At 35.9% G+C, this 22,157-nt stretch overlaps 1 protein-coding gene across 5 annotated transcripts in view; it reads left to right on the top strand.

Moving 5' to 3' along the window:
• KIFAP3 (kinesin associated protein 3) overlaps positions 1-20,252 on the top strand; it is a 181,304-nt gene extending 161,052 nt beyond the window's left edge. For 4 of the 5 annotated variants that reach the window (XM_042924555.1, XM_042924554.1, XM_042924557.1 and 1 more), the window contains one exon: positions 20,051-20,252. In XM_042924555.1, coding sequence (XP_042780489.1) covers positions 20,051-20,159 — 109 coding nt within the window. In that variant the 3' untranslated portion in view covers positions 20,160-20,252. Of the gene's footprint in view, positions 1-6,045; positions 6,164-20,050 lie in introns of those variants that run through there. The other variant, XM_042924556.1, reaches the window with a different exon arrangement.
• The last annotated feature ends 1,905 nt before the right edge of the window (positions 20,253-22,157 follow it).

The raw sequence follows: 22,157 nt of genomic DNA, 5'->3' as shown, positions 1-22,157 counted from the left end.
ACCTTTAATCTTCGGTCTTGTTTTGTAGTTGGCAACTGGAACTTATAGCTCAAGAAATTCACACTTAGAGGCCATTTTAGATGATAGCCATTGATATATGTACTTTATTAATATTATGTATTTATATAGATCATATATATATATTATAAAATTAAATTAAATATAAAAGAAAGCTGGTTTTAGTTCCTCATCATTGAAGTCACAGGACTTCTGCTTTCACAGGACAAGGTATTTCTAGTCTCATAAAAATCAAAATGTTGGGATAAATCAATAGTGTGTAACATCCATTCATTGATTTATATAACTCTCATAAAAACAATGACTAAAAATATATTGAAACTCAGAATATTTCTAAATTGGAGGCAGTAAAGTCACATCTCCCGATAAAACCGAGAGAGAACCCACTTTTGGGACAGTACCAGTTGTTAGATACCACAGTAAGAAAGGAGGGTTGGAGGGGCGCCTGGGTGGCTCAGTCAGGTGAGCATCCAACTTTGGCTCAGGTCATGATCTCACAGCTCGTGAGCCCAAGCCCCGCGTCAGGCTCTGTGCTGACAGCTCAGAGCCTGGAGCCTCCTTCAGAGTCTGTGCCTCCCTTTCTCTCTGCCCCAACCCACTTGCATTCTGTCTCTGTCTCTCTCAAAAATGAGTAAACATTAAAAAAAAATTTAAAAAAAAAAGGGGGGGGGTTGGAAAGGAGTGGTTTGAAAATTTTAAGAGAGGTACCTTACTGCCCAAGGCCTTTTTCAGCAGGTGTTAAATATAAGGTAGAAATGTTGAACTTTAAAATTTTAGTTCTCTTAGAATTATTATGTTTTCAAATAAGCCTATCTAGGTGTACTTTCACTGTAACATCATAGTTTGAATGTGAAAAAAATGAGGCTGAAACAAAATTTTAGACTCTATCTGTGGGGAAGACTGTTCTATAGTTTGTTTCTTTGTTTTTCTACAACTTTAAATCTGTATCAGACCATTAGTCCGTAAGCCCCCCAAAATTCTGGATTTGAAAGTCCACAGAAAATTTCTGCACAAAACAAACATTTTTTTTTTTCAGTTTTTGTTGTTCTTTAAAAAAAATTAAAACCTAGGGACGCCTGCGTGGCTGAATCCATTAAAGCGTCCGACTCTTGATTTAGGCTCAGGTCATGATCTCGTGATTGATTCCTCAGTTTGAACCCTGCATTGAGCTCTGTGTTGACAGTGTAGAACCTGCTTGGGATTCTCTCTCTCCTTCCCTATCTCTCTGTTCCTCCCCCACTGATGCTTTCTCTCTCAAAATAAATAAATAAGCTTAACAAAAAAATTTTTTAATAAAATAAAAATCTTAAAGTGACGCTGCCCACAAAAGTTTGTTTCTGGAACATGAATAGTCAAGTCCAGTTTTAAATGAAATTACTGGAAAGGAATGGAAACAATGCAGGCTTCAATACCATATAGACTTCATCTTTATTCTAATTGTATTGTTTGGAAAGTTATTCTCTAAAATGATTTTGCATCTGTCTGCAGTCAGATATGTTGATTAATAATTATGATATGTATTGAAATATATTTGCTGAGTGCCAGGCAATATGCCAGTTGCTGTTTATTACATTCCTTATCTAATTTAATCTTAACAGCTCAGGGAAGAAGACATTATTATTAAGGAAACCAAAGCTTATCAGGTTAAGCAACTTGCCCACAGGTAATCATTCCACCACCTAATCTCTTCTCTTACTTTTACCCATCTTTCTCTCTTCCTTTCTGCTAGAATGAAGGAAATGTCCTTTTTTTTCAAAGTCCAGTCAGTTCATTTTGCTCCGAATTCCATCCCTTCTTGCCTTCTCAAGGACTTCTCATTATTTTCATCATTTTTCATGACTTTTCATCATTATTTTCCCTTCTTCTGGATTATTCCTGTCAGCTTACAAACATAATCTGGAATCCCCTCGTTAAATTCTCTTGGGCCCCACAGCACACTTCAACTACTGTTCATGTCTCACTTCTCTTCACAGCATACTCCTCAAAAGACTCCCATGTACTCTTCAGTTTCTCCAGTCTAGTCAGAATCCTCGGTAATCTTCATGTTGCCAAATCCAGTGGACCTTTCTCATCTTTAACCCAGCAGCATTCGGCACAGATGTCCGGGCCCTGCTTTTTGAATCTCCCTTCTTTCATCTCAAAATACCCCATTTTTCTGATTTTCCTCTAAACACTTCTCCATTCCTTCCCAGTGTTCTGTGCTGTATATTCCTCCTCCCTTTCCCTTTTAAACACTGGTTACTTCATGGGGCGCCTGGGTGGCGCAGTCGGTTGAGCGGCCGACTTCAGCCAGGTCACGATCTCACGGTCCGTGAGTTCGAGCCCCGCGTCGGGCTCTGGGCTGATGGCTCAGAGCCTGGAGCCTGTTTCCGATTCTGTGTCTCCCTCTTTCTCTGTCCCTCCCCCGTTCATGCTCTGTCTCTCTCTGTCCCAAAAATAAATAAAAAAAATTAAAAAAAAAAAACACTGGTTACTTCAGGGCTTCGGCCCTGTTCTCTAACAACACCCTTTTGGAGGGCCCTCTCTTCTACCTACATCCACTACCTAAAGGATTTCATCCAGATTCCATGGCCTTAAATACGATCTTAGCTTAAATATTTATCTGAGACCTTTCCTCTGAGCACCCACCATTCCTGTCACTGTTTAACTACCCAATTGAATGTTTACTAAGATGATCAAGCATAAGTTTTGATTTCCTCCATGCAAATAGGTCCCTCCCCTAATCTTCATCTCAGTGAGTGTCACCATCATTCATTAGGTCAAGGCATAGACTTGGGAGTCTTTCCTGATTCCTCCCTTTTCCTCATATATTCCTTCCTCAGAGAGTCTTTTTCCGACAAAACTGTCAAAAGTAGCACCTTCTCCCCGATCCTGTACTTACTGTCGGTTTTAGCACCCTAATCATCTATTTGTTGTTCCCTTGTTCATCTCCCTCCTTCCACAAGAATGTCGTCTCCAGAAGACCAAGAACTTAGACTTTCTTATTCAAAGTAGCATCTACAGTGCCTGGCATACACTAGCTTCTCAGTACATATTTGTTTAATAAATGAGTTATAAGGGTCAGAGCCATTAGTTTAAACACATATATGTCTTACTCTATTTCCCATGCCGTATTTTACTTTCAGTGTTGTTTTGTTACAGTGTCTTAGTTTTATATTTAATCTTTACTTTTTCAGTATTCTTTCAAATGGGCAACATATTAAATATGCAATCAAAATATATTATGTGCTTATATTATAAAATTTGGGATAGGAACCCATGCTGTATGGGAAAATTCTATATAGGATAAAAAACTGTCTTCTGAATTGCAGTATTTTATAGATAAAGATACTTGCCTTTGTAGTTAAGACGGAATTAAGAAATTCTCAGTTCACATGTATTCTACTACATATCTGTTTGAATCTACTAAGAAGTACTCATCTCTACTGACTGTAAGCATTCTGTACCATAAAAAAGTGTTAATGCCAAAAGAAACTTTAACGTCCCAGTATTACAAGTTTTGCATTAGTTTTCATTACCAAATAGCGTATGTTGTTAGAAACAAATTTTATGTTATACTTAAAATGAATAAAGGTTTTCTTTGATCTTGTTTCATTCCTATTACTGGGTCTTAATAAAAATGACCTGTTAGCAGTCAGTAAATCAGAAGTATAACATGTTGGAGGTTATTTTGTTATTTCCAAAAGATACCTTTAACTTTTACTTGAATTAAAGACATTTAATGAAATTAGCTTTATAGAGTAATGATAAATGAAATCAACTTTATAGAGTATAAAATAAAGATACAATCAAGGTAAGGATGTGCATTAAATGTTTTAATACTTAAATTTCCCTATACTCAGTAACCTTTTTGATTGACGAGCACTGGCTAGTTTCTACGGATAAAGAGATCAAAATCACTTCCCTTTGAGAAGCTTATAGTTCAGGGTTAAAATATAATTTTTTGAGATAACTTACATTATCCTATTTATTATTCTTTATATCAACTTTCTTTTTTTTTGAAAACGTTTAAGGGTAATAGCAGGCTTAGAAAAGGAATTAAGGAATTAATACTAAGTACGCTGTCAGTATTTGGACATGGTTGGTCTAATACATGTTCCTGCCCATTTGAAAAAAACATGAGAGAGAGAGGCAGGGGGGAATGGTAGAGAGAGGGGGAGAGAATCCTAAGCAGGTTCCGTGCAGTCAGCACAGAGCCTGACACCGGGCTCCATCCTACGACCCGAAATGTGAGATCCTGACCCGAGCCAGAGTCAAGAGTCGGCCACTTAACAGACCGAGCCAGCCAGGGGTGCCCCATTCCTGTATATGTACATTTCTGTACATATATGTATTATACATTTCTGAATTGTCCTTAATCTTTAGAGGACACAATCTTTAGAAGAGAATGCCACTCTACCTTAATAAACAGTTTTTTAAGAGTATGCTATTTAGAATATTGCAGTTTCTTAACTTCCATTACAAAAGTATGCCTTTAGAAATTTTTTAAGGAAAAAAATCTGATAATCTGATGATGTTTTATGTCAATTATATCTAGAAGCTGGAGAAAAGTAAAATTTTAAAAAATGTTAAAGATACTGTGAAGAATTTTCTTAGATAACAAAGTAAATAGAGTGATAGATTCAGATTTTTTGCATTTTAAGCTAAGCATTGCAATACTTGACAAAGAGTCACATTATTATTGAAATATAGCCCCTGAATTATATAGACCGTTTAATTAAACATTATTCTTTGATGGTCTGGTAATTCCCTAGAATTTAGTTACTTCATTAGAACAATAAGCACTTTGGAAAGTGTCCAGACAGCAGCTTGTTGTGGCTTTGTAATAGAGACAATGCCTCTTTACAAACACATCAGTGTCCTACAAAACATACTTTGAATAATTGTGTGATTTTAGGAAAGGCATTGTATCAGAGTTTGATGTGAATGTTTATTTCTGATGCCACCTATCTCTACTCTTACTGAATAGAAACCTTTCCTCTTACATAGTAGGTAGGTGGGTAGGTAGGTAGGCAGATAGCTGTTCCCAAGGGAATACATGACCCTACATTTTAGTCTTTGATTTACACTGATATCATAGCTATTGATGAATTCTCAAAGCTTTTAATTGAAAGAGTTTCAGATTACACATGATTTGTTTCAGGTTTTCTCATTAAAAAAAAAGACAATAAACCTCCATTGGTAGTTGTTTGGAAATGGAAGAGATGTCTGGAATTAAGGGGATTGATTATGTACTATTATCCTGCAGATTATAATCGTGTAAGGATTTTAGGCCAACATGCAGTCTTTAAGTAGTAGCCCAGACCACTTAGTAATTTTATAACTGCTTAGTGCCTCTAGCAAATAAATAGAACTCAGACCTACTTCAGAGAGACAAATGGGCCAGTCTGTAATAAAATCCATTTTCTTTTTAAAAAAAATTTTTAATGTTTATTTTTGAGAGAGAGAGAGCACAAGGAGGGGAGGAGCAGAAAGAGAAGGAGACACAGAATCCCAAGCAGGCTCCAGGCTCCAGGCTCCGAGCTGTCAGCACAGAGCCCAATGTGGAGCTCCAACACACGTACCGTGAGATCATGACCTAAGCTGAAGTCAAACACTTAACCAACTAAGCCACCCAGGCACCCCTGTAATAAAATCAATTTTCAAATGTTACTTTGTTTTTATATTTGAGAAAAAATGATTGGTAATTTTCTAAAATGTATATATCTATTTAACTGTTAATTCTTAGTGAATTTAAAATCTGTGTATGTCTATGTTGGTTTTCATGTAAAAGTTATATATACCTTTCTACAGTCTCATTTCAGACTGGAGAGGTACGATCAACAAATTATTTCTTACTCCCTTTGATTGAGTTAAATATTATAAAATAATTAGTCCTTTGAATAGACTTATAAACAGGAGCATAATTAATGATTTCCTGAATATCTTCTCTTTTGTGAACATATATCTGCATTCTGTTTCAAGTAATATCTAAAGTTTATCTAAAGTTGATACATCCCATTTTTTCAGAAATTCTTTCCATTTCAGGTTCTTCCAGCTAAAAACAAAGCGCCTTGGCCTGTCAGAAATTAAAAGGCAATACAATCTTAAAAAGGAATCCAGATTTGTGTGGACAGTATCAGGTGGCTAATTTAGAGCCCCTCAAATGGGAAAGGATGGGAGGAGGCTTCTATGAACATAGTTAGGCAAGTAAATTTTTAAGTTGCAACTGTAACCTAAAACTTACATCTTTTCAAATTGATACAAGAAACCCCATAAAACTATATTTACATGGGTGTTCAAACTTAATGCTAGGATCTTTTTTTAAGTGGTTAAAAAAAAAACCCACAGGAATTCTTAAAAGTCTCAAAAAGTTGTGTTGTTTTTTTTTAAAGTTCTCTGGGTTTTAAGGACTTTATAAATATTGGACTATTGTAATTCAACTTGTTCTCTGTATACACTAAGGGGAAAAAAGAAACTATTACACTTTCTTACAGTTGCATCTTGCCTTTTTCCCCTCAAGTCTTAGGGTGGGGGGTACTGTTTGCCATCAGCAAGTGGGCACCATAGTCATTTTAAAGAAGTCAGTTTGTAATCTTTCCTTGTCCTGCATACTTGAAAAACCTAATCTAGCTATACCTATATGCTAGTTTTAAATACTGCCTAAAACTCTATACTGCCTATAATCTCAAAAATGTACAGTCAGTGCATTACCGTGTCCCTGAAGATTTCTCCTGATAGTTGCCCAACTTTGCTTATAAGTCCCAGATTGTCGGGCTGGCACAACCCCAAGATAATGAACATCATGGAATGAAAATACCCTATCCTAGACACGTCCGTGACCTGTGCCCTTTTCTAACAGCAGTAAACCTGAGTACAGAAATGTATGCAGTTTGGGAAGTGATGATTTGTGTGGAATAACTAAAAACCTTACCCTTGATTTACTGCTTTCAAAATAAACTCACTGAATATAAAATAAGGTAGAAAAGCATGCAGAGAGACATTCGCGGTATTTTCATCCCAACATGTGTTGTATCATTTGCATCAATCATGATATAGAATCTGAAGGGTTTTGCTTGAATAACCTTATTTATACAAGCAGTCGAGTCTCACTATGGTAAAAGGAAGATATGATTGGCCTTGGCATTATTTTAGTGCAATAACAATTAGTTGCCTACGTATAGGCATAAATCTCTATGAATTATGTAACAGCCCTATAAAAGCAAACGGAAAGCATGTGTAAGAAGCATGCCAAATATGATCGAGTGTCTTTTAACTGTCTAGATCATGTGGCAGGAGCCAGAATTTCATAAGTATTTTTAGGGAAGGCTCTATCATTTTCATATGTCATAACACTAACAACACCAAATGTATAATCTCTTAACTGTTCTTATAAGAGACTTGGATGTATAATAATCTCAAGGCAGATGTTAAAAGGGATAGCCATTATTCTTATTTTACAAGAAGAAATTATGACAGTTACAAATATAGGCTGAAACAAGTTATATCCGTAGAAGCAGAAAACATATCCAGATATTCTGGGTTTGAGGTCATTGCACCCCACTAACTTTAATAAAATTCGGGAGTTGTTGATAAGTTTATACTTAAGTTAGTTTTGCTAATAAATATACTTTCCATTTCTTAAATTAAGGGAGAAAAATGCCCATGTACATCAGTGATTTTAAAAAAAGTATGGTGTTTTCTTATGTTGCTTTGAAAATAACTTTAATTTAAATATGGCAATAGGGTACAAGTCAGAAAAGTAATTGTTAGAATCGTATACATTCCAGTCTACACTGAATTAATTTGCTTGGTATCATTGCAGCATGTGCCCAAATTGTGCTGGCCCCGTTCTGTGAAGATGGTATAGAAATACCTGGCTGTATCATCAGAACACTACAATCTGGTTGAACAGAGTGATTTAAATCAGTCCATATCTTGACAGTCATCTTACAATTAGCCGTAGACATAAACAGAAAATGATTTTGGGTTTTTTGTTTTTTTACAGACCCATGACATAACAAACATATTCTCAAGGACAAGAGAGCTCATAAAAACTTAAGAGTAGAGATTTACTTTAGTCCCTGTTTTTCTAGTGCTAAATACAGTGTTGGTATATTATATAGTATACTGAGATTTTAAATGCTCTAGAAGACACTAAATAGCTATGAAATATTTATCTGACCTGTAGTGATTCCTGACTTAGTGGCTGAAAGTATTTATGTAACAGTGTCCAACATAGATGTTTTAAAATATCACAATGTAAGGCAATGTCTTTTGTTGTATATTTAATATTATAAACTTATTTTGGATCATATTTTCACACTTCCATGCTTAGCTATTTAAAAATACACACTTTTGGGCACCTGGGTGGCTCAGTCAGTTAAGCGTCCAACTTCGGCTCAGGTCATGATTTCATGGTTTGTGAGTTTGAGCCCCATGTCGGGCTCTGTGCTGACAGCTCAGAGCCTGGAGCCTGCTTCAGATTCTGCGTCTCCCTCTCTCTCTGCCCTTCCCTGCTTGTGCTCTCTCTCTTTCTCTCTCTCTCTCTCTCAAAAATAAACATTAAAAAAATAAAATAATAAAAATACACACTTTTAATTTGTCTAAACATAGTTTCTATTATATATATACTCGTGCCCTCAATTTTAGAAAAATGTCACTTGGTTTGATTTTAGGTACAAAAAAAAGTCTTTACTTATCAACCACCATTTGATTTTTATTAGCCTAAAAATTATTGAGACAAACGAATAAGTAGAGTATGACATATATTGGAAACTTTACACTAAGCTTCGTATATTTGATAAGATTTTTGAGATTGGTTTTTTTTTACAACACTTATCTACCTCTTTTGTAAGGTAGTAAAAGAAAGTGAAAATGTTTAAAGTATATCAAAATATCCCCAAACTGTATTATTTATTTGGGGATTTGAGAGACAAGGTATTAACAGAAGCTTAACATTAATTTTTCATGTATGAGAGAGTGATCTGTAGCATGCATGTTAGATAGCCCTGTTTACTCTGATTGTGTCCATATGTCGGATTTCTGTCTGTTTCATAAAGAAAGATGGGGAGTTCATATAGCCCATTTTACATAGTACTCATGATAATTTTAGATTCTATTCTGTATCTTGAACTTGTTCGTTTTGATAGTGCATTATCACTTTAAGATTCTGGATTGTGCTTAAATTACAGTAACCGAAGGTCATTATTCATATTTTTACTGGACTGAAAAGTTTTGAGTACTAGCATTAACGTTTGAATTATGCTCAAGGTCTTAGACTTTGCAGCATGTTTAGTTTCTTTTCATTTCTTATTAGTATTTTTCAGTACTTAATAGTCTCCTGCTCTCACCTCCAACAAGAACTTCTCTCTGTTCAACATCAGAAACATTTTCCTATTTGGCATGTGCTTTCTAGTTCCCCAAGCAGTATAAGCAAATTGGAAAGTTCAGCTGTCATTCTTGGAAGGTCATAGATCACACTAGCAGCCTGAGTAATCCAAGAGGTTTTAAGTATCATAGCATTTAGTTTAAAGTGAAATTTGCTCTGACAGGGCTGGCAGACCAATAGGAAAAAGAAATATTTGTGCTTGGAGAAGTGCATATGTAGAGACCAAGAGTATAACTGATGGCTGGAAGTGATTTCAGTCTAAAAAAACAAATCATTAAGAGAGTGCATAGGGGTAAAATACACAGTTCATATTTTAAAGAGTCTCAAAATGAACCAGCAACTAAGGTTAGCATTACATAGTAATTAGCTGTGGTGTTCAGGCTTTAACTCACTCAGTACCAGACAATATGGTTAAACTATCACTGCGAAAACATTGCTACTTATGTTATATTCACTACTTTAAGCCTACAGCAGTAATTTTTGTACCTTAAAAAACCAAGGTATTATGACAGATTATATAAATGTTGAACCAGTAACAGACAAACAATTATTCAAAGGAGGTGCTAATGACTCGGTTTATTGACCTAGGGGTTACTTAAGCAGCTCAGTGGGTTCCCTGAACATTTGGTGTTATGAAATGAGGTACTGCTTGATAGTATAGAACTGACAATTTCAAGAAGTCCTTGCACTTAATTGAAGAACAAGTTAAAGATGACTAGAATGGCATACTTTCCCTAAAAGATTATTATTAAAAGTTCAAGACCATTATAGGTTTGAGTAAATACTCACTGCAGCTTGATAATCACATTTGACAGCTGCCATGAGGCACCTATGAGAGTATTTTTCCTGTTAATTGCTACAAATAAGGAAAAAGAAAATACCTTCTCCTAGCTCCCGTTATTTCTTTCAAGTCATTGTTCTCTTCAAGCGGGCCAATTCGGAGTCACAGGAACACAAGGTTGATAAATTCTTTTCTTGAGTGTGCAGAGCAGATAATGAGTAAAGTGGAAGGGACTTCCAGCACCATGGTAGACCCGGCTGACTTAGAAGGCGCCCCCGTATAGATATATTAAAAAGGTGGACTAAATGTTAACAAAAATTTACAGTTCACAGCCAAATTCACAAAGGTAGGACACACACACACACGCAAAATAACCACGCATGAGAATAATGATGAACTCGGTATAGGTTATATAGTAAAGGAAGATGAAACTGAATTCCTGTATAAGGCCTACAACTGCAATGGGCTGCCTTTTTCTCATCATTTGAAAAAAGGACTAGATGATTGTAATTCACCAGCCTAGAGAAATGGCCAAAACTTATCTTCTGCCCCAAGGCCCTAGGAGGAGAGTTACCCAGGAGAAAGAAATCACAAGCTTTCTCCATGAGCGTGTGTGGGTTCAGAATTTATACTATTCATCCAATTTAGTGAACCCCAAATCAAGTAATTATCATTAAAAATGTTTTCAGGACAGTGGAACCCCCTGGAGCCTCAGTGTATTATAAACAAATACAGAACCTCTCTATAGTAATATTTTCAAGTTCAAGGACTAACAGACAGGCAAAAGCAAATGAATAAATAAAGGCAACTTGAAATTGAACACAATAAAAAAATTGCAAAGCTCATGAAGAAAAGTATTCTCACAAAGGAGAACTGTCAGGCATAACAGTAAGAGACTTAGGATGCCCAGGAACTAGAATTAATAGAAGACTCTCAATTAGACCATAACATTTTTAAAAAGACAAAGGAATTTGGAAAATTAGTGCAATGTCATAATATGAAAAAGTGCCAACTATAACATCTCAACATAAAAAATGCAGTCATTAAAATAGGTCCTGGAGATGGGTTAAACAGATTAAGATGCATAATAAGAGAAGTGTGAATTAAATGAAATTAGAAGAGCATCAGTAAAATTTGTACCATTTGGAACAAATCAGTGACTGTTTTACACATGCTTCTCCCATCATTACTACAAATTAGTTTTTATCTGAAGCATCATAGTATTGTAACTAAATTGAAAGGATCTGTCCCTAAGGTGGTATATATCCCCTTAGAACTGACAGATGTCTTTTAAAAAACTTTTTTAAAATAAATTCCAGATGAGTACTTTAAGTACAACCTCCCGCTACTCGTATCATTTGCCCTTGATTTGGGGGAAAATACTACTTGGTTCGATTTCACTAAAATATTCTTTAAGAGTCATTAACCATTTAGTTTTATCATAATAAAAGGAAAATTGATACTTATGCATGTAAAAGATTAAGAATAAAAACTAAATGGGAAATGACAGCTGAACTTGATATATATTGGTAAAGCTCATCAGAATGCTTAATTGTGTTCACCTCAGTAATACAAAGGCTCAAGTTCAACAACTAACACCTATTAGCAACCTAAAAGATGCATTTGTCACATATAAATTTAGAGAGACAAGGTGCTTTTGACAGGTTCAGTGAAAATGTTAGAAGCTGTGCCTATAGTAGTTGTACTTAACATGCACGCACATTACATTTTTCAGTGTCCAAGACTCATAGGCCCCCACCTTCGCAACATTTTTGCATATGAATGACATTCCTATTTAGCTCTAAATTATTTCACATTTATAAAATGAGAACATGGACTATATGATAAATGCAATGGAAACCACGTTCTCTACATGTTAAGTATGCTAAGAAGTTTCAATTTGATAAAACTTAAAACTTGCTTTAAAACTTTGTAAAAGTAAATGATGCTCAGTGATAAGACAAGCTCTCCATCTAGTGTTTGGTTTATAAATTACAAGCATTGAGATCTTGATTTAACCATATCTAATGCTGGGTGCAATTTTATAGGCTTTATCCCATTCAGTTTATACTTCTTTTGTTACTATATATAAGAATTTCAAGAAAAATATGTTCTCTTCTGCCAGAATAGTCTAGTTCTTCCTACTGAATTCAAAGGCAAGCTATTTCTACAGTCTGTGGTATTCATCTACATGGAATACTATGGCTTCTTATTTTTTTTTTATTATTATTATTATTTTTTTTAATAAATTTTTTTTCAACGTTTTTTATTTATTTTTGGGACAGAGAGAGACAGAGCATGAACGGGGGAGGGGCAGAGAGAGAGGGAGACACAGAATCGGAAACAGGCTCCAGGCTCTGAGCCATCAGCCCAGAGCCCGACGCGGGGCTCGAACTCACGGACCGCGAGATCGTGACCTGGCTGAAGTCGGACGCTTAACCGACTGCGCCACCCAGGCGCCCCTTTTATTATTTTTTTTAACATTTATTTATTTTTGAGACAGAGGGAGACAGAGCATGAACGGGGGAGGGCCAGAGAGAGGGAGACACAGAATCCGAAACAGGCTCCAGGCTCTGAGCTGTCAGCACAGAGCCCGATGCGGGGCTGGAACTCACGGACCGTGAGATCATGACCTGAGCCGGTCGGACGCTTAACCGACTTGAACCACCCAGGCGCCCCAATGTTTTTTGTTTTTTTTTTAAGTTATGATTTTATATCTGGAATTTTCTTCCAGCTAGGGTGGGAACAACATCTTGTCCAGATTTTTATATCCTAAAAGTAAGTTTGAAGTTCTGCCTTTTTTTTTTCTTTTTCAGAAGATGGGATATACTTTTTATTCACTTTTATATCTCCCACCGTGTCCAGCACAGGGCCAGACACATAGCTCTGCCTATTTTTCTTAATCACTATGCCTCTACTTGACTACTTCCATAGCATTTTAATTAATCTCCCTATTTCTATTCTTGCCTCCTTCCAATTCTTGCCTCCTTTGAGCCGCGGGGCTCGAACTCACAGACCGTGAAATCATGACCTGAGCCGAAGTCGGCCGCTTAGCCAACTGAGCCACCCAGGCACCCCTCTTAGTTATTTGATGAAGCACATTTCTATGGCAAAATTGTTTCATGCCAGTTAGCTATAACCTCTAAAATTTCAGCCAGTTTTGATATTCTTTCTTCTCATTCTTAGTTCCTAAATGGTAAAAGTATAACTAAAAAACCCATTTCAAAAGAGAAATTGATACCATTTTTTTTAAATGTTTATTTATTTTTGAGAGAGAGAGAGAGAGAGAGAGACAGAGTGCGAGCAGGGAAAGGGCAGAGAGAGGGAGGCACAGAATCCGAAGCAGGCTCCAGGCTCGGAGCTGTCAGCACAGAGCCCCATGCAGGGCTCAAACTCACGGACTGCGAGCAAGATCATGACCTGAGCCAAAGTCAGCTGCTTAATGGACTGAGCCACCCAGGCACCCCAGTGATACCATTTTTTTTTTTTATCATGAAAGGTAGCATATTTGATTATCATTATTTCTGCTGCTGCCTCTATGGGCTCTCACTGTTTCACATATGGACAGCCGCAATATTCTCTATTAAATGCTCCCCATGTTTTTGTCTAACACCATTAGTGACCACAGTTCTCTTTCTAAAACACGTAAGTTGCTCCCCTTTTTAAAAAATCGTAGACAGATTTCCCAAAGTATATAGTTAGCATGGCATATGAAGAGCTTTCAAAATCTAGTCTTAACATCCCTTTCTAGCCTTATCTGCTGCCACTTGGGTTGAGCTTTCATCGTAACCCTGACTTTAACCATAACAAACCAGAGGCTGTTCTTCAGTGCCTTCTCTCTCTTGCTCAGGCTGCCACATTAGGAATACTCTCTCTTCACTTGTGAAATCCAATTTGTCCTTTTAGATTCATCCATTCATACAATAAAATACTTTTTGAATGCCCACTGCATGTCAGATACAGTGCTAGATGCTAGTGATATAGCAATGAATAAGACAGTGACAGTCTTTAACTTTATTCATGGTACTTATAGTCTCATAGGAAATAAAGTAAAAAGATACATAGATAGGTATAGATATAGTCAGGAAGTGACAGATGCATTAAAATAAAAATATTTTCTGTGAAGACTTTCTAGTCCCCTAGGTTCTTTTGGAACAATTTGTACATACCTCTATTATACTCTAACTTTATACTAAATATTTGTTCTTCTTCTATTCTTTTGTAGCAATTTATAAATGTACTACGGGTAATACAACATCATATTATTATCAGAATTTTGTTCCATGTTTATTTGCTTCCAATGCATGGCCAAGGGATCATGTCTTACTTATTGCCTTTCCAGTACCACATCTTTTTTTTTTTTTAACATTGACTGTCAATACTATACTTAACACATTGTAGGAACTCATGTACTATTTGGATGGATGGATGGATGGATACAAAGGATCACTATTACATTTCACTACCACAATTACGTATTACTAAATTTCTCATGACAAATCATAGTAAAGCTGAAATTACTCTGATCAATTTATAATCTACTTAGGAAGATAAAAATACTGATTTTGATTCTATGATAAATATATTGGAATATTTGATAAAAAGAATGAACTGTTCTAGAAAACTATTATCAGATCACATTTCACACAGCTCTACAATATCCTTCCTCTGAAAAAAGTTAGCCTATGTTAAGTCCTTTCACTTGACAATCCCAAAAGAATTCTAGCCTTCGATATTATCCCATGGATCACAAAGGTAGTTAATAAGAATCACCACCCTCTACTTATAAATATATTACTCTGAAGGATTTTATCTTAGGGAGAATAGAATTCCTTAAAAAAAAAAAAAGACGCAAATCAAAAAGATGAAATTCAGTGTGAAAATTTCATGTGTGTGTCTCTGTGTGTACATACGCACAACTATACACACACATATACATTCAATGTGAGCCATTTTGTGGTAACGACTCTTTAAAAAATTTAAGATCAGTGCATTTTTAGCCTACATTATTAGAGAGTCAGAAACAGGATCTCATTGTATTCTGTGCTGGTTTCAGACCACATAATAAGTACAGTATCACATTATTTTCAGCTTCATTTTAAGATAAACATTGAAAAAAATCATTATTTTATTATTTTTTAATATTTTTCATAGAGCATGTGTGCAAGTGGGGGAGGGGCAGAGAGAGAGGGGGACAGAGGATCTGAAGCAGACTCTGTGGTGACAGCAGAGAGCCCAATGTAGGGCTCAAACCCACAAACCGCAAGATCGTGACCTGAGCCCAAGTCGGACGCTTGACCGATTGAGCCACCCCAGCAGCCCTCAAAAGTTATTTAGAGAGCAAATCAGCTAGTAAAGATTTGAGAAACCATGTCATGAGGATTGAGTAAACAAGAGTTGTGAAGTAACCATATTAAAGAAGAATTGGATTTCTTTTGTGGTTCCAAATGGTAATTCTAGAACTAATACAACCAGATTACAGGTCAAGATATAGAACTTTCTAACAGTGTGACGGACCCACAATGGAAGAACTGCCCTGTGAGTACTCCCATTCCTGGAGATGTTCTGCAAAGAATTCGATAGACCCTGTCAAGGATGTGGTGAATGGAAGCACAGTCTAGCTTATTTCTAAAAATATTTCCAAGCCAAAGATTCTGTGACCTGTGAAAAGAGAACTTGGCTTGAATTTATTTTTTATTTTTATTAACATCCTTTAATATTGTCATCATTTGCTCTGCATTCATTTTGCTGACTTGGAAATTTCAAAGAAGATAAAGACGTGTGTTGCTTTCATCGAATTTTAATAAAATAATAATACTTTTCACTTATGCAGCACTTTCCATCCAAGGATTTCAAAGTGCTTTACAAATATGCACTAATTAAGCCTCACAAACAGCTAGAGGTAGGTGATTTTCTTCCCTTCCTACAGGAACGTCAACCCTGGCACAGAAGTCTAAGTAGAGCCCCAGAGTGCTTACGATTCTTTACTGGCTGCCGGTCCCCTTGTGATGTGCTGCATGTGAAGGGCCACTTGTCATGCCTCGATTCCGTTTTTCCCCCCTCTCTGAATCATCGCAAGTTTAGAAATATAATGAATGCTGTTAAAAATTTGTTTGAAGCCTTGTAAATATTATAGCAAAATTCCGCCTCCTGCCTGCTGAATGCTAATTAGGTTTCTAAATGTTCATGTAAAAATGAAATCCTGATGTGATTTCTATATTTGTTGTTGAATTTTAAATGTAATTTCTTAGTTACAAAGAGTTTGTCATTTTCCTTTCTAGGCACCTCCAAATCATTGTTCTTGGGACAGAAAACTTAGTAGCAGATGGATTTGGGGGGCCCTTACCTTTCCTAGTTGTCTTTTCACAACACACAGTAACCATTTTCTTTGAACTAGAAATAAGATATTTTTAAGAAGAGATTGCATTTTGTTATTTTTCTAATTTAAAGGTCTAAAAATGATATCTAGACATTGAGGATAATGGTTAAATGACACTACACAGTCCTATTAAAAAAAAATAGTGGTCTAGTAGTGGCATTTTCTGATCTAGAGGACACACAGCTTTTTATGTAGGTTAGGAATGCCTGGAAGAAAGTATGTACACATGGAAACACATGTGAGCTGTTAGATTAAATTCCAATATAAATAGTCAAATGTGCAAACTCTCATCTGAAGAACAGTCATACAGGGCAAGGGCAGGTGCACCGTATCACAGCTTAGTTTCTCTGGGTTCTCAGGGTCCCTAGTGAGGGCATGCAAGTTACTGTGTACTCTGAGTCCTTAGTGGATCAGGAAAGCACAAGTTTTGCTGCCACACTTCCCTTTTATATTCACATTTCTATCTCCTTCTAGACAAACTTACATAAAGAATCTGTCTGTTCCTGTTTCAAGGAAAACTTATGATTAGGTGTTCCTGGTTTTGAACCAGATTCAAAAGTAACAAGGCTACATCTTTATTCCGAGGGAGAAAGCACAGCATGTATCCACATATCCCAGAAGAATATCTAGCTTCAGGTTGTAGCATCCCGAATAGTCCAGTGTCCCCTCTGTATTAGAACCAAACGAGAGATTAGAAAATCAAGCTATTCTGTTTCAGAGTGAATTTTATTTAGAAGATCTTGTGTACATATAGCTGATCTTTCATAATACAAAAGGACCTAGGACTTCTGTCAAAGTACCATTCAAACTGGTCATAATGTTTCAGATATTCTTTTCTTTAAACAGCAAGTTCATCTGTGATATGTGATGGATCATTACAGAAGAACTCATTGTTAGAGTTTCTAATTTTTCTCCTTAAAATTTTTTTGCAAATGGTATCTGTGGAAGTTCAAACAATTTGGCCAGAACACACAGATGTCTCTGGGTGAACTGTTGACTGCATAAATAGAACTTTATCACAGTAAACTTGCAGGCTCAGAAACTGAAACTCGCCAGTGTTCAAGGTTCGATCTTACTTTAACTTGACTTGGAGTGCAAATTCTTACCAACAGTGTGACAGAGAATGTCCTTAAAAAAACAGCTGAATGTCCATTTGTCAATTTACATCAGGCAGATTGGATAATGTCCGAGTGTATTCTTTACCCTCTTGTCAAGCCACATGGAAATACAATGATCGGAAGTTTGCCTACTGATCATAGAAATCAGTTTTGCAGTTTGCATGTATAATGACCTCACACTCTCAGAACCTTTTTTAAGGTCCCTTCCTCAATGAGGACAAGCCTGCCAAAAATCAGATATTCCCAATAGTGTTATAGGTCACCCCAAGGAATTGCTTGGGTTGGTACCAACATTGCCACTGGGGAGCATCTTGTTCTGTGCCAACATGGCCGACAGTCTCCCTTCTGAGGCTTCTCTTCTTTTCGATAGAATTACAGTAATAGTGCTACGAGTTCCTCTGTGAGATGTTCTGTTTTTAAGGTGTCTTTGTGTATTCTCTTTACTGATCTACTCTGTGCCTCTTGTTTCCAAGCCCTTGGAAGCCTCTAGATTGATTGAGAAACAAAGATAAAATTAACTCGAGCTTAACCTAAGTCTCCTGCTATTAGGCCTCGGAAGAGATGCTAAAAAACATAAGCAGTGTCTGAAGGCAGGTAATAATTAGATGAAAAAGGAAGGAGTTGAAATGCATAAGCTATCCAGTCAACTTTTACGTAATTGAGAGTTGTCTGGATACATGAGTATTTGTTCGCCTTAATGCTTCAGAAGAAAAAAATGTCAACGGCCGACTTTTCCTCTAATTTTAAACTGATGCAGGTGTATCTGTGTTCATGGACTGCATTAATTTCTGTAACATCTTTAAAGCTACCTCTAGAGCAGTGTTTCCCTTCATCATAAAACTAATCTTTCTTCCCAGGAGGCCAAGGTAGGAAGGATGTACTTCTATTTTGCCATTTCAAAATAAAACTCAGACTTAAAAATTGCAACCAATTTTTGGGAGAATCATAGACACATGTTTAGAAGAAGCCCAAAAAGTTTGTTTCCTTCAGGATCACTCACTACAAATGCTGACCTAAAACTTAAACCTCAGAAATTCCATTTCCCTGAGCAGTAGATTCACATGAATAATACGCCCTATATGTGTTAGGTTTTTTATATTTACTATTCAGTCCTATCTCAGTATACACATGCACATATGTGTACACGCATACACAAATCATTTAAAACCTTTAATATTTTAATTGTTACTTCTATTGTGTTTTAACTTAACCTCGTTTTGAGTTTTGAGAGGAAGGTAGTGCCTACATGAGTACATTTTTTAATCATACTGAGATTTCACTGATAAAGTATGTTTCCATCTAGTATATGCCTCAAATAATCTTAAATCATTTAAATGTGTTATTTTTTTCAAGGTTCATGTTTCTATATTCTAAATTGTTTTCCTTTGATTGCAAATAAGCTCAGAAGCATTCACTGCATGAGCTGTGCATGAGCATGTTCTAGCTGCCATCTTTGCCTGGCCAGATAAGGACCTTGTCATTTGGCTAAGTGTTGGATAATTCTCTGATCCTTAAAAAGTGCCTTGGAGAACAGATTTTCTTTTAAATTTACTAATAGATGAAAGAATAATTTTTAAAGCAATAAAGTTTATCCATGTATCAAATGTCATTATAACGCCGAAGGTCATCTTTAGGCTTCTATTATTTCCATAGAATAAACTGACAAAATTTATAATTATCTTGTTGTAATTCAAAAGAGATGTATGACTTTTTTTTTTTTTTGAGGAGTCAGAGAAGGATTTGCAGATCAAATCTGACTAACTCAAATGTTGTAAAATTCCTTGTCCTGTTCTAGTCATAGGCTTATGGTATGATTTGACCCTGAGTGAGAGTTTTACTGCTAAAACTCAAAATGCATGCATGATTATTAACAATCCTATATGAAAAAAATTGTATTATCAATAACAAAACTCATTTTACAAGTTTTAGTGTTGTCGTTCCCTAACAGTACTATACTGATAATTGCTAGCACATAAAATCTTTTCATATTCTGGCATAAAAGCCATATATAAATGTAATTTATGAAAACTTTTCTGATCTGTCCTCCTCTTTGTCTTGAATACTACCTGATGACAGAGGTTTCCAACATTTTTAACACACACTGTTAGAAATATTTATTCACATTTTTGTGGCTATGTTAATTCAGTAAAATTAGTATTAAATATATATTATATATATAACGTGTGTGTGTGTGTGTATATATACACATACATACACACACACACATATATATGTATATATATATGAAGAAGAAAAATGCTTAATGATAGCCGCATTAATCACTTCTGCTGCTAGGAAGAAAATCTTGGAGGTGTAAAGTTCCCGGCCTCCCGTGTGGATGTGTGATGAAAAATATAACTTATCATTCCCTTTTCTCTTTTCAGCCTTGGAATGGATGGCTTTGGCCAATCAGTTGGCATTCTTGGACGCCCTGCCACAGCTTATGGATTCCGCCCTGATGAACCTTACTACTACGGCTATGGAACTCGATAAAGTCATCCCTTTCCATATGTACTCTCAGCTTAGAAGAAATCTGTGTGGGTTGGGCTAACTTTGAATCTTGACTAATAATGCATGTTGATATTATTGTGGGTCTGTGCTTCTTTTTATTTTTTCCATGTTGTTAGCTACAAATTAACTCTGACCCCTCTGTCCTCTGTTAAGTATAGTTGATGTTTGACTTTGTTCACTCATCAAACCACATCTTGATGATGAATAACATTGCCCATGTTATTCAAAGAGACGCAAAAGAAAATGCTGAAAAGCAACTAGACTGGAAAACAAACACTACATTATGTACATTAAGTGACTAATTTAATTTCTATTAAAAAGAAGGATAAAGTACAAATGAATTAGCAAAAGTCATGTGTTTCCATTTAATGTGTATCATTAAGAGTTTCATGCTTATATAGGGTGCGTGTGAATTTTCTTTTCCCCTGCCCTTTTTCCCCCCTCGTAAACTCTTAAGTGTTTTGTGTGACGTGTGCTACTTTAAAGTTTATAAAAAGAATGTCACCTCATCTTTCCATTCCATCTGCCTTTTCAGGGTTGCTTCCCAAAGTTAACAATGAGTTTTCAATCTACAGTGGAACATGTGCCACAGGCTGTGTTATGTATGCGTGGAGTCTCTTCGCGACTTGAATTCTTGTCTTTCTGATTTTAAGGCAGAACACCTGAGACATCTGTTAGTGCACATGAACCTAGATTCGTATTGGGCTTTTAAATTTTATTACTCATGGAATCTAAAGTATGGAAAAGCTGTAAGTCTCATTGAGGACAATTAAGGGATAGAATATTTTTCTCACCCATTTCCCATTTGTGTACTTGTCTTCATAAGATTTAGGTAGTTAGAAATAGACATTATAATTAATAATGAGGTTTGAAAGTGATTCATATTACAGTGTTGGAGATTTACTTGAAAAACAAAGCAAAATGAATAACTATAATCTAGAGAGATTTGCTTGAGTGCCTGCTATGGAAGGAATTATATGAGGCTTTGAAGGGAATTTATAGATCAAAGATAAGACTTCTGTCCTTGAATTGAAAATCTCATTGATCTACTACACAATTTATTTGGCTTGATTTATGTTTTTAGTAGAATAATAGAGCTGGAAAGGGCCTTTTAAATAACCCAGTCTATCTATGTATTTGAGAAACCAAACACATAAAAATTTTAAATATCATAAACAGATTTTCTTAATTACCTGCTATGTATAAGGAAGTATATATGCTTCCAGGGAATATGTGAATCTAAGATATGATTTGTGTCTTTGAACTCAGCAACCTAATTGATCTTTCTGAAAGCATACATTTATTTGTCTTAGTTTCCATTTTAACCACACAATATTAAAGCTGGTAAGGGTCTTTGATGCAAAACCCTGTCGTGCTGTTTCAGCTGAAAAAATTGTGGCCAGGAGACATCAAAAGACTTGACCAAGCTTATATATTTGGTCAGTACATGACCTGTCTCCATGTTTCCAATGCAGTAACCTCAATACTAAATATTATTTATCATACCTACAAAGCATAAAACATGCAATATAATAAGTGACATTAATAGAAAGATAAAGCAAACATTCTAACATGTAACTTTCCTCATACTATTGTAAATTGATTTAGGAAGAGCGTCACCAACGATTCCTAACATTTCCAGGGCTGTGCTCCCTGAGGTTTACCTGCACGTGCTCTCTCTCTCTCTCTCTCTCTCTCTCTCTCTCTCTCTCGGTTTTTTTGCATTAGTTCCGGAACTTCACAAAGTTAGAAATCGTGAACTCTCCATTCAGGCAGGGGCTGGTTTACCTTTACGTTATTTATGAAGGAATATTTTACTAAAGGAATAAGGAAGAATATCTAAAATTCTTACTTCAGACAACAAAAGATTTTGGCCTTGGGCACTTTTAGAAATACAATTTATATGTAAGTCAAATATCCTGGCCTCACTAAATTTTGACTACAGATTAAAGTCACATTTACTTGAATGACTAAATTGCC

Source organism: Panthera leo, chromosome F3 (assembly GCF_018350215.1).
Source record: "Panthera leo isolate Ple1 chromosome F3, P.leo_Ple1_pat1.1, whole genome shotgun sequence".
NCBI lineage: Eukaryota > Metazoa > Chordata > Mammalia > Carnivora > Felidae > Panthera > Panthera leo.
This window is presented reverse-complemented; position numbering and strand designations above follow the sequence as displayed.